Source organism: Vulpes vulpes, chromosome 14 (genome assembly GCF_048418805.1).
Source record: "Vulpes vulpes isolate BD-2025 chromosome 14, VulVul3, whole genome shotgun sequence".
Classification (NCBI taxonomy): Eukaryota; Metazoa; Chordata; class Mammalia; order Carnivora; family Canidae; genus Vulpes; species Vulpes vulpes.
The window spans coordinates 54340-67416 of NC_132793.1; the positions used below are offsets into that span (position 1 = coordinate 54340).

Here is a 13077-nt window from a genome sequence, read left to right on the forward strand (position 1 = left end):
TCACAGAGTCTTAAAGCCATCCTTGACCCCCTCCCCACCGTCGGGGGTATATCCCCCATATACGCCGCCCTGTCTTGTCCCTGTATCCCTCACCTTTAGCTAGGAGAATGTCTTAACTGACCTCCTGCCTACCCTCTCACTACCCCTCCCTGGGCTCTGCCAGTGGTCTTCCTAAAAGCACGGTATGATCACATCTGTCTTCTGTTTAGATCCTCCCTTAAGACCCATCTGCTTGGCTCTCCCAGGGTTCCTTCCCCCACCCCCTCCACGTCAGTTCCACCATCCATGTTCCACCATCATTATTAATCTTTGTAGGGTGTCACACTAAGTTCTTTACATGGGTTATTTCCATGAAGTAGATACCAACGTGATCTCTGAGAATGAGAAGAGCCGTCTCTGACATCGGGAGCTGGCCTGCCGCTCACAGCAAGGCCATGTATTCCGTTGGACATAAGCAATCTTGCAGAGGCACTCCATTGGATACAGTGAGACAAAGTGTCCTAAATGTGCCCAAGCACAGACCAAAACGAGGTCCCTGAGTCACGCACAGAATCTCAAACGTGCTCTTTCCCAGCCAATAGCAGCAACCCCTGCTCTTTCATCAGTTACAGATGCGCCTCCTTCTGCCCTATCCTCTTAGAGGTTATCGTTTATTGAGAGGCCTTAGCTTCCTGGCAGCATCCAATCCACTCAGAGTTTCCCCATCTGTAAAATGGAGGTGTCGGTGCTCTGCCAAAGGCCACCAGACACACCAACAGTTGGATGTGCTTGTATTTCTTGTCCCAGTGTGTGGGATGCACACCATGGGGAGCTGTGGGGTGTTTCTAAACAGGTGTTGGGAAGATTTACTGAAGGGTATGGGCTTGGGTTGGGTGATCTGTGGGCCACTTATGGTTGACCTATCTGGAGGAGGAGTCTCCAGGCACACGGAATGCCAGGGGGTACCTGGACACTTGTGGCTGGAGCCACAGGCAGGAGGTTATGCTGTTATCTTCAAAGTACAGTATTAAGGCTTCCTTTGGTTTTAAAGGTAGCCCTTTTAAAAAATGTGGGTTTTTTTTATTGTGGTAATATATAGATAATAAAATTTACCATTTTAACCATTCTTAAGACATAAAATTTACCATTTTCGTCATTTTTAAGTGTACAGTTCAGTGGCATTTAGTACATTTCTCATTGTTGTGCAACCGTCCCCACGATCCAACTCCTGAATTTTTTCATCATCTCCAACTGAAATGTACCAAGAAACTCTGAAACTCTGACCAAGATGGACTGGACTTGCTGTCATGCCTGAGACAACCAAGAAATGGGCTAATATGTGAAGCAACAGTTCTCAGAACCTGGACATTGTGCAACAAAGCTCAGAGACTCCTGAGAGGTGAGAAACCAATGGGCTGAGCCCTTACAGTTGCCCAACTCACTGCTGCAAGTCTTCAGGCTACAGAGTAGGGAGGGGCATCCCAAGGAGAGCCTGGAGGGCTCCCTGAGTTGAGGAGATAAAATCGAGAATGCAGGGAGACCAAGGTGGCTAGAGGTCCCAGCGCAGAGTCCAGGCGGGGAGAAAGATACGTAGAGCAGCTCCCCTGCAGTGTGCAGTAGAGAACTAAGCAGCACGTGTGTGCGGAAACTACCGAAGGCCAGGGAAAGAACCGTGCCTGTTAGAGGTAGCACTGCCCGTGGTTGCACGAGGCAGAGAGTGGCGTGGGTTACCAGCAGCCACACTGGAAAAGCTCTAGGTTCAGGGAACAGCGGGAGGAGTGCGCAGGAGGGTCTTGCCTCAGGAGTGAGTGAGTTACAGCCCACCCCAGAATGATCACTGCTCAGACCCTACCTAACATATCAGAGAAAGACCTGAAAGGATCAAATTGTTTCCTGGCCACTGTGTCCCGGAGCAAAGCTCAAGCCTTGCAAGCATACAAAATATCCGACACTCCGACAAGGTAGAGTTCACAATGTCGGGCATCCAATCCAGAATTGTCAGGAATATCAAGAAGGAGGTGTAGCAAGGAGTTAAGTGCAGAAATAGAGCTTACGTAAAGATAACCAAATATAACTTCTAGAAATAAACATTACGATGTCGGAGTTGAAAAGTACAGTGGATGCTCTTAGCGGCAGATTGGATGCAGCCAAAGACAGGGTTGAGGACACAGCAGTAGGAACTACCCCAAATAAAACACGAAGAGAAAATAAAATAAATTAACAGCATCCAAGGCAACCGTGGGACAGCCTCACGTGGCCTTACACACAAGTAGTGACTGTCCCAGAAAGAAGGGACACAGGCTAGGACAGAAGGAAATAGTGGAGAAAATGCTGGAACCTTTCCCAATTTAATGAAAACCCTAAACTTCACTGAGCCCCAAGCGCAGGAACGTGAAGAAAAGTACCAAGGGGCAATACAATCAAATTGCTCAAGACCAATGATAAAGAGAAAGAATCTAAATCGCCCAGACAACAAAGACGTGTTACAAAGGACTCAGGAGCGGACTGACGGCAGGCCACGGCCGGCATTGACCACCAGGCGTCGCCCCTGCACGGCTGTTGGGTGGAGACGCTCCGGACTCGGTCCTCCAGAAACAGGAGAAAAAGTTCTTCCTCGTGGTGGGCCATCAAGGACTAGGCCTTCTGTAGCAATGAAATGAGCCTCAAGCTTCTCTGCTACTCCTGCTATGCAGGTAGGTGCAGTTTGATGTTATCAGAAAGAATCGGTGAACTCCAGTGTATTCATATATGTAAAATGATTGAGAAGGGAGGCGAAAACATGATTTCTCATCTTAAACCACTTTAATGAGAAGCTAGTAATGCTTGGGCACAGGGAAAAGGTCTGTGATGGTTTATTTTATGTGTCCAATGCGCTAGGCTATGGTGCCCAGATGTTTGGTCAAACACCAGTCTAGATGTTACTCTGAGGGTATTTTTTAGATGTGATTGACATTTAAATCAGCAAACATTGAGTAAAGCAAATTACCCTCCGTAATGGGGTCGGTCTTATCCTAGCACTTGAGGCCCTAAGAGCAAAGACTGACATTCCCCAGGGAAAGAGGAATCCTGCCTCCAGACGGCCTTTGGACACCAGACTGCAACATCAGCTCTTCCTGGGTTCCCCGCCTCCACCTGCTCTGCAGATTTCAGATTTAGCCACCACAATTGAGAGAGCCAATTCCATAAACTAAATCCCCTCTCCACTCCGTGTGTGTGTGTGTGTGTGTGTGTGTGTGTGTCTGTGCGTCTGTGCGCAGACCGGCGTCCAGAGACCTGCCTTACACCTGGGATGGAAGCACCCTGAGGAGCTGCCATGCACATTCCTTTTTTCTTAGAGACGCAGAGACAGGGGAGGGGCAGAGGGAGAGAGAGCATATTAAGCAGGCTGGATGCGGGGCTCCATCTCATGACCCTGAGATCATGACCTGAGCCAAGACCAAGAGTCAGATGCTTACTCAACTGGGCCACCAAGGAGCCCCCACCCCTACCCCCACCCCAACATTTCTTAAGCTGTGAGTCTTAGGGTTCAAGGGTCCCCTCCCCTTTGCCAGACCCTCAGACTCTCCTCGTTAGCTCTTGAGGGGAGAGCATGAGTGGGCAGCAGCCTTGGAGAAGGGAGGCCAGTCTGGGAAGACCAGACTCCAGACCAGTTGCTAGCAGAGTTGGTGGCAGCAGACATATTCACTCCTCCAGTGCCACGTGAGTGGCACCTACACTCTCGGGGGTGCAAATAGGGGCCGTGAGTGGTGCCTACAAACCCAGGCCTTACCTGGGAGCTGTGGCCACACATCAGAGGGCCGATCTTGGGGTCAGGAGTGATGGCTGGTATAAATGGGGAGATGCAGTGGAGGGGAGGTGACTTCAAGGGTCTCCTCAGAGTGTCACCAGATGGTGCATGACCTGGGACCTGGGCTAACCCTCTTCCACTTCCTCGTCCCTCCTTCAGTAGCACATGCTGTGGACCCCTTTACAGAGCAGGACACCAAAGCAGAGGCTGGAAGTGACCTGCCCAAGGTCCCCAGGTGTGAGATGGCTCCTGACTCAGAGCTGCTGCCCATGCTACTGTGTCAGAATGCAGGAGCCCCCAGGAAGGGGACCTGCCCAACACCCCTAACTCGTATCCTTGTAGCCACCTCGTGTACACACTCTTCCTGCGCCCCCCTACAGAGCACACTCCCTGTACTTGGCTGATTCTCCCCACTTGGTCTCCTAGGCCCTGCACTTGGCTGCTGAGGGAGGTAGCTAGAGACCCGCTGATGGGACACCTGTCTGGGGCTGCCCACAGGTGCTGGGCATCTCCCTTAGGCCGCACCACTTCTGACCCTCAACCTTGGCCAGAACAGCGCAGGGGCTCCGTGTGGCCTGGCATTTAAAGGGTGTAAGTGCTTGAACAACGTCTAAAGGTCACCAGTACTGACCCGACGGCCCTCCCTCCCGTAGCACCGGCCACACGAGGGCGCCTTGACACTGCTACAAGCCGCCCCGTGGCACCTCCCCCGTGGTTGACGGGGAGTGAGTGGTGTCTGGGGCAGGGTTCTGTGGGCTGGAGTGAGCCTAGAGGCCCGAAGCAAACCACCGTCATCGCAGCCCCCCCCCCCCCCACGGATGCCTCGGAGGCAGCTCTCCAGGGACCCCGAGCTGCCGGCGAGTCGGGGCGTCCGGGGGTTCAGCGGTCTCAGAACAACCTGATGCCCACTGCGGTAGTGCGCGTCTCACTTCTTCGTGCTGCCAAGGGAACTGCAGTACAGGGAGGCCACCTCTCAGGACCTAGTCGGGGCAGCCAGTGGTCCCTAGCCTGTGGCCATTATGAGTGTCGTGTTCACAGGACATTTCGGGACTGTGAACCGGGAAGTCTCCCCCTGCTCAAGAACGTGGAAGGGCTGTGGATCCAGAAGGATCCCCCCGCCCGCCGCACAGGCACCCGTAATTTCCCAGACAATGTCAAGGGGCCCCAAACTCCAGAAAGGCCCCACAGATTCAGCACTGCAGGAAGGAAATGTGCCTGAGAGTGTCTCCCAGTGATCCCAGACTGAGCTTGGCAGAAACCAAGAGGCCGGGGGTTGTCACACCCTCTGGGAACAGCAGGAGGGTAGGGAGGCCCTCCAGGGAGGTACAAGTGTGTGATGGCCAGGGAGCAATCAGGAACGTTCGTTCGGGAGGCCGCAGTCCCAGTACGAGAGCCACGTCCTAGTCCTTCCTACGGACTAAAATGTGTGCGTGGGAAGAAACCGCCTTCCAGAGTCTGGGGCGGCGGTGGTCAAGCCCCACTGGTGCCCACGGTGGCCAGCTCAGTGACAGCGCCTGAGCCAGGGAGCCCAGCACAGCCGAGGGGGTGAGGAGAGGCCCCTGCAGGGACGTGAATCCCTGGGGTTCGGATCCTGGGGTCTCGGATCCTCTGCTCAGGGCCCGGGCAGCAGGGGGGCGGGGGGGCAGAGCAGGGGGGCAGCAGGTGGGACTTAGAGCGCTTCTGCGGGGTCTTCACAGCACAGCAGGTGGGCCCGGGCGGACTCCTTGCCGGCTTTAGTCCTAAACAGCACCAGGTTTCCCCTTTGCTGTTTTGACAGCTTCTACAGAGAGACCCACGACAGAATGAAACACAAGGAAAACATTTTTGACAGTGTGTGAAAGACAGGGGCAGACACGTGTCCAATTTGGCAGAAGGTACCCTGTGAGCAGAGATGGGGGGTCCAGTGAGGGGGTGTTGGCTGGCAGGATGCTGGGGAGGAACTGTACTTGCTTCAGCATCCACTCCCCGGATCCCATGTGGGAAGCAGGGTTGCTCTGTGGGCTTCCCTGCCCCCCTACCCCCAGCCCCTCATCCTGGAAGTGGCAGGCTCGGGGATGGCCCCACAGGGCTGAGACTGTACCAGCCCCTCTAATTCTGTGGGGCTCCGGGTGTGCCCCTATGACCTATACTGGCTCAAGGAGCTGCTGGGGCTGTGGCCAGCCCTCAGGAGCCAGGACCAGTGGGCAGACCTCTCAGTTGGTAGGAGGGGCTCCTTGGAGTTCAGGAGTCACGATGTCCACTGTCCCCTACGGAAGGCAGGGCATGGCTGGGGCCATGATACATGCATCCCTGCACAGCTAGACATGAAACCCAAATAACTGCCTGTCTTTCCTCAAGCCATACACCGTCCTCATTAGGACAGTTGCCATGGGTGGCCCCGTCTGGGTGGCAAACATGACCAGATTGGTGTTCATGGGAACATTCACACCCATGTGACAGCACGAGCACTGTGGCCCCTCTTGGTAGCTTGCGTGTAGCCATGATCTCTTCGGCTGGGTGAGGGTTGGTATCTTGCTGAGCCCAGGGAGGGTTAGGCTGGGAGCAGCCAGTGGGCTATTATGGCCAACTGGGTACATGTCCTATGGACTGTGGAATATCCAGGTGGAGTCCCGGCAAGTTCTAGAACTGGGAAAAGCAGGCCTGGGAAACGGTGTGGGAGTCCTCTGCACATGGCAGACATGCACTGTAGGGAAGTTGATATGCCAGGATGTGGACTGGTGCAGCCTCTGAGGAGCGCACAGGGGACAGCACCCACAGGAGCAGGCGCAGGGTGGGGCAGAAACCAGGAAGGGGCTACAGGAGAGGCCAGGTGGCCACAGCCAGATGAGAAGGGGGCCCAGGAGAGCAGGGGAGGAGGGAGCCATAGAAGTTGCCAGAAGAGAAAAAGCCAGGCTTTAGAGGCCTGATACTGTAGACACTGAGAGGAAAGAAAGGCAAAGGCGGTGGGCAGCAGGGGTGGGGAGGTGATCTGGGGTGCAGTGAGGGCCCATAGGCCCCTCTCCCAAGGGTCAGCTGCCCTCCAAACACACCAAATGCCCCCAGGTGTCCTGGACCCCGTCTCACTCAGATAGGGTTTGGAAACTATCAGAATTTCTGAGAACTGGGACGCCAGTGGCTCAGCGGTTGGGTGTCTGCTTTTGGCTCAGGGCGTGATCCCATCCTGGGATTGAGTCCCCCATCGGGCTCCCTGCAGGGAGCCTGCTTCTCCCTCTGCCTGTGTCTCTCCCTCTCTGGTGTCTCTCATGAATAAATAAATACAATCTTTAAAAAAATAAAAAAGAATTTCTAAGAACTTTCCTTTGTCATGTCAGATGGAAGCTCCAGGTTGACCTTAGGGTCAGATTCCCAGGGAGGTCCAAAGGTTGACAGTTCAGGTTGAATGTCCAAAACCTAAGTCTCACCCTGGGAGAGCTAGAGCTCCACCTGACCCTAAAGTGTGAACATAGTGAAGTGCCACTGCAAGGCCAAAACACCAAGCCGGAGAGCTTAAGTCATAAGGAAGAAGGAGGAGGAGGAGGAAGAGGAGGAGGAAGGGAGGGGGAGTTCATTGCCCTGTAGAACTAGGAAGTGCAAGGGTGGACAACCTTTAGGTATGGCTGGATCCGGGAGCTCTGAAGAGATGAAAAGATGAGCGTTCTCTCACCCTCTTCCTTCCACCTCCACCTTAATCTCTCCAATTCTCAGCTCTGCCTCCTTCCGGAATGTCTAAGTTCTCTCATACTGGAGATGGCTTCCTCCTTGTGGCCAGAAGAGATGGCCTGTGGCAACCCCCATCCCACCCTCAGCCCCACCCACCCCCACCTCTGCCAACAGGAAGACTTCTCTCTGAGCCCAAGAGAAAGTTCTGCATTGCAATGCCCATCATGTGGGCAGGGACAGGGCACTGGGACTTAGACCCCCTAGAACCACACCTCGGGGGAAAGATGTTGGTTCCACACGGGGTATCAAGAAGAGGCCCAGGTGGAAGGGTCCACCACCCACCACTCCCCCAGAAGGTGACGGGTTGGGGCTCCCAGGGACAGAGACGGTCGCCACAGCACACACGCTCCCGTGCACAGTCAGAGTGGACTTTTATTAGGAAATCACCCTGCAAACACACCGAGAAGTGCTGTGCTGTGGGTTCCACGCGTTTCCTGAGGAAGGGGATCACAGTATCGGAGCTGTCAGAGGAACAGGGAGCCTGTGAGTGGGGACTGCTCGGTGCCGCCTGTGGCTAGCACTCCTTCACAGCAGCGTGACTCAGCCATCAAGAACCAGCACACAGACGCAACACGAGAAACACGCCAGAGCACACACATCTGCGCTACACTTAAATAAATAATAAATACAGAATTCCATTTGCTGTTGTCCGTGCCTGAAACAAAAGGAACCAAAGGGGTAAAGAAAACCAAAAAGTCTTTCTTTCCATTGGACCAAGGGAAAAATATCCCTAAATTATCAAAATTCCTCAGTTACAAAATACTTTTTTAAAAATTCCATTATTAAAAGAATAAATAACAAAATATATAAAAAATAACTTGGTTGCATCAAAATTATAAGAAGACTTCTATATATAGAAGTCACAGCAAGATTTTTTTTTTTTTGTGGCCTATCTCATAGTCCAATAGTTAATTTTGCTTTGATTTCATTGATTTACCTCTCATGGTGTCCTGGTGTGGGGTCTAGCTGAAATAGTACAAAATTAATAAATAAAAATGTTAAATAAATAGCAAATGTTAACATAAGAGGTTGTGAATATAAATACTTACATCTTGACAAAATTAAATAATTTACAGAATAATTAAACTAACTACTCTTTTATCTCTTTCAGGAAGTGCAATTTCTCTACGTTTAAATACTAACTTGGAATTGTAGTCACAATCGATTTGGACTCTATTTACATGTTAGGAACATTGTGTTTAACACTTTCTATTAAATTTTTTTTTCGTATCTTGAATGGATCTAAAAAGAAGTGAATCTTGGTGGTCTCCGAATTAGGAATTTATCCCCTGACCTTGCTGACACCATCGCCACCTCAGTCAAGCTCGGCCGTGACCCGGGTAATGTGGCAGTGACGGGTCATGGGCAGGGGTGAACGCAGAGAGCCAGAGACCCTGGCCCTGACCCAGACCTGGATCTGACGGCCGCAGCCCCAAAGAGGGGGCGTGACCCCAAGCTGTACAAGTCTCTGCAGGCTTGGGGTGCCAGCTACCCCTAGATGTGTGAGGTGCGCTAATGTGGAACTTCCAGGGGCAGCCCAGGTTAGAGTCCTCAAGTTGGCCGTGCGTGGGCTTCAGGTCTATTTCTAACCCTCTGGAACGGTGCTTTGCTCCATCCTTAAGACAAAACTGAATTAAATGAAAACAGAAAACACACTTGCCACATTGACCTCACTGAGCAGACGCGCACCCTGGGGCAGGTGCTCCAGGCTGACACTGTCACACGCACCACCCGCCCCGTGCCCACGGCTACCCTCCCAGCCTCGACAGACAAAGGAATACTGTGGTTGCAAACTCCAAAACTTCCCTGAGAACCTTGTCCATGAGCTTCCACTGGAGACTTTGAGCTGCTCTTCAGATTTCTTTCAAAAAACAAAAATAAATCACTTTGTAATACTTCCTGCCTTGCCCTGCGCTCGTGTGGGGAGGTCGAGGCCTCCAGCCTGGCAAGCACAACGGGAAAGACACTGATTTCCAGGCACCCCTTTGGATAAGCCCACCTGAGGCTGCCCTGGGCTGCCAACCAGAAGTCACTGTGAGTCGGGAATCTCCGCTGCGGGGGCAGGGCGAGGGAGGTAAACACTGGAGCCACGTTGGGGTGCCCCAGATGTCCCGGTTGGTGGGGTGGCTTCGGGGGTGACGAGGTCTAGACCTGGATGCCCCTCACAGCCCGTTTGATGCTCTCCAGGAGGTCCTTGTTCTCGGGGTTCTGGTAGCACTCCTGGTTGGAGTACATGTCGGTGAGGGTGCTCACGTAGGCATCGAAGTTCTGCTCACATATTGGCTCCTGGAGAACAGAAGCAGGTGAGCAAGGCCCATCCGTGCAATGGGTCCCATGATTTTCAGAAGCCACAGAAATCTACGGATGAGCATTAAGCCCATCTCCTCCTGTGCCACCTGACACAAGCCCACACCCACCAGGGGCAACGCTGGCATCGCTGGGCCGAAAAACCATGAGTGACGTGCTGTGGACTCCTAAGCTGTTCAGGGGAGCCAGAACCACCACGGCCAACAGCCTGCCAGGCACAGCACCCTCCCCAGAGTCCTGGGGGTCAGCCACCAGCTCTGGGGCTTGCCTGCAGGGCCCCATACTGCTTACCATGTGCGGAAGGCGGATGTTGGCGAGACTTTGGATGAGGGCTTGGCTGAGGCCCGACAGCTCCAGAAACAGGGCTTCATTCTGCTCCTCGATGAGCTTGTTCTCCTCCTCGATATTCTTCAGGCTCTTCTCCATGGAGGAGATCTGCACCAGACGAGATGGGAAATGCCTCCTCCTCCCATGGACCACGTCCCTCACATCCTCCTGGGACACACCCGGCATGCTGACTGTGCCACATCTCATGTCTCTCTGGGAGAGGGTGAGGAGGCAGGGACCCTGGCCCCTGGATGGAGGAGGGTATGCAGTGACAGGGCCAGGGGCTGTGTGGGGCCACGACTGTCCCTGCCGGGTCAGGAAGGCACCCAGACTCAAAGCGCCCGGGGCTCCAGTCCCTGCCCACCGCTAGCTGTGTACTTAAGTTTGCCACGTTTTATCGTCCTTGTCTGTAGTAGGAACACTGCATCCACTTTGTGGGGTGTCTGGCCACCTTTGGGTTTTCCCTGCACCAGCAAGACCAACAAAGTACCCTAATAAAATTGTGGAAGGCAAAGCAGAGCCGGCAACTGCCTCTCCCTCTGCAGCTCGTAGCTGAGCGGAGCCGGCCGGTGACCCCCCAGCACACCCCGACAGCGACAGCGACAGCAGGGCTGACGGTCACGGGCAGTGCTGCTTGCCCTGAGTGCTCGGGGCAGCAGGCAGGTAAGTCTCAGGGTCAGGGCAACGCTACGCAGAGGTTCGCAGCCAGCGTGGGGCAGGTGGGAAGCCTGCCCTGGGGCTTGGTGTGGAGAAGACATGCTTGGGAGGCCCTGCCCCAATCTGACCACATCTCAGGGGAGGCTGGAGGCAGAGGCAAGTCACACAATGTGCGTGGCACGCTGAAGCATGCCCTAGGTGCAGAAAGGTGAGCTACCTTGAGGAGGCGGTGGATGGGATGGAGTGCTTTCCTCCAACCGCGTGGCTGGGAAGCATTGCGCTTCTTCACTTGGTAAGAAGTCTTTGGCTTAAAACAGTTTGAGTGGGAGTTAGGGGCTTGCCTACTCTTGCGGAGCCTTTCTGCAGAGCACAGGACCCAAAACTCCCTCTAGAGGAGGGTCTGAGACAGTCCAAGAGGATGCTAGTGAATAAAAAGGTGGAAATCAGGGGAAACAAAAAATCAGAGGTGCTGCCCCAAGGTTACTTTGGGAAGGGAGAGACAGGGTGGCAGTCACACAGTGATGTGTCTTGGCACCCTGAGGTGCCCAACACTCCTCTGCTTCCACTGCCCGTGAACCTGGGGAAGCTGCTGCGAGGCAGAATGAAAATCCTTCCTGATCCCTACGGGCTGATGCTATTTTTATACCGGCTTCCAGAGCACGGGAGGTCAGCATAAAATCTTCTTGGCCAATGGAGGAAGGAACAGTATAACAAGACACGTGGGGCTCCCACATGTAACTCCGCAGCCTCTGGAAGGGGCCTCACCACCTTCCCATCTGTGCTTTCCGCCCTCAGATCCTGCAGGCCTGGTCACCTCCTTGACCCTCTGTCCCTCCAGCCCTAAGGGACACAGCTATGTGTGGTCATTCCTTCTGTGCCCCCAGCTCTGCTCTGGCCCCTAGCTCAGGACAGCGCTTCTTTTCAAAATAAGACCTTCACTGTATTTCTTTTTTCTGATGACAAATGTTCATTTGGGGGGAAATCAGAGAGATAAGACACAAACACTTAAAGTAATTCGTAACCCTATCCCATGGCGAGTGGCTCTTTCTGGGTCAGACACTTTTTCATAGAAATGCATTTATCAGGGTGGCTCAGTGGTTGAGCATCTACCTTCAGCCCAGGCTGTGACCCCGGGGTCCCGGGATCGAGTCCCACATTGAAGCAGGGAGCCTGCTTCTCCCTCTGCCTCTCTCTCTCTCTCTCTCTCTCTCTCTCTGTCTCTCATGAATAAATAAATAAAATCTTAAAAAAAAAAAAAAGAAATGCATTCATCCTGCAACAATGTCATGGAGTTGCTTCCTATTATCAGCCCCGTTCTAACCAGTGAGGACCTCAAGGTACAGACTGCTCACAGGTTTGCCCGGCCACCAGGCTGCTCTACGGCAGCACTGAGGTCAAATCAGGCTCCGGCCAGGCCCTCAGGACCTGCCCTGTGGGGCTGCTCCTACTGACAGGGCTAGCAGGAAAGCCTGCCAGGGCCCCGGCGTGAGCCCCTCAGGACCCCCACTGCCAGAAGTACTACCCAAGCTGGCAGGTGTAACCTGTTCCGAGCGTCCCCGAAGGCTGCAGCCATCAGCTCAGCCTGACAGCCCCTTGACAAGGAGCTCAGCTCTCCCGCCTCCCGGAAAAGGAGGCTGAGGACGAGGACCCCCGAGGCTGGGGCGGGGGGCAGGTGGACACCACCACCCACCTGGGACTGCAGCTGCACCATGGCGGCCTCCATCTCAGAGTTGGACTCGTTCAGGTCGCGAATCTCCTGGTTCAGCTGCTTGATCTCCTCATCATTCTCCAACACTGCTCCAGAGAGAAACCTTGGTTGTGGCTCTTGGCTTTACGCCTCGGCCTGCATGCAGGGGTGCAGGGGAGGCCTGTTTTCTAAATGCAACTAGGGACCCTTTCCAAGCAGAGGCAACCGGCCTCGCATGGTGGGCAGCTCATATCCCACGTGTCATGCTGGAAAAGTGAGCCTCGGACACTAGGAGCCATGTGTCTACGTTTGCCTCCTGCCCCCGGGTGATGGGTACAAAGGTATAAATCTCTCTGTCAGGGATTATTCGCTAAGGTAAAGATGGAAGCTTTCCAGGTGATGCTGCATTTCCTCAGCTTCCCTCTTCCTTGAAACTGAGTTCACAGCCCCACCAACCCCCGAGAATGTGGCTTCTGATGCCGCCAGCAGGGCTCTCTGATGCCAACACGCGCCAATACCCAGGTTAGAGCCAGCATGGCACGCGAGGGCCAGGAGCCCAGACTCCAGGCAACCAGGAGTTTGGAGCTGAGGCTGGGAGACCTGTGGGCTCAGGTCAGGGGTCTGTCTCCACCAG

General features: G+C 54.0%; 1 protein-coding gene across 18 annotated transcripts in view; it reads right to left on the bottom strand.

Annotated features, from left to right (window-relative positions):
* Window positions 1–7819: 7819 nt before the first annotated feature.
* Window positions 7820–13077, bottom strand: part of MYT1 (myelin transcription factor 1) — a 62382-nt gene continuing 57124 nt past the window's right edge. For all 18 annotated transcript variants that reach the window (XM_072735255.1, XM_026014999.2, XM_072735254.1 and 15 more), the window contains 3 exons: window positions 12447–12550; window positions 10064–10207; window positions 7820–9751 (listed from right to left, as the gene is read on the bottom strand). In XM_072735255.1, coding sequence (XP_072591356.1) covers window positions 9611–9751; window positions 10064–10207; window positions 12447–12550 — 389 coding nt within the window. In that variant the 3' untranslated portion in view covers window positions 7820–9610. The remainder of the gene's footprint in view (window positions 9752–10063; window positions 10208–12446; window positions 12551–13077) is intronic.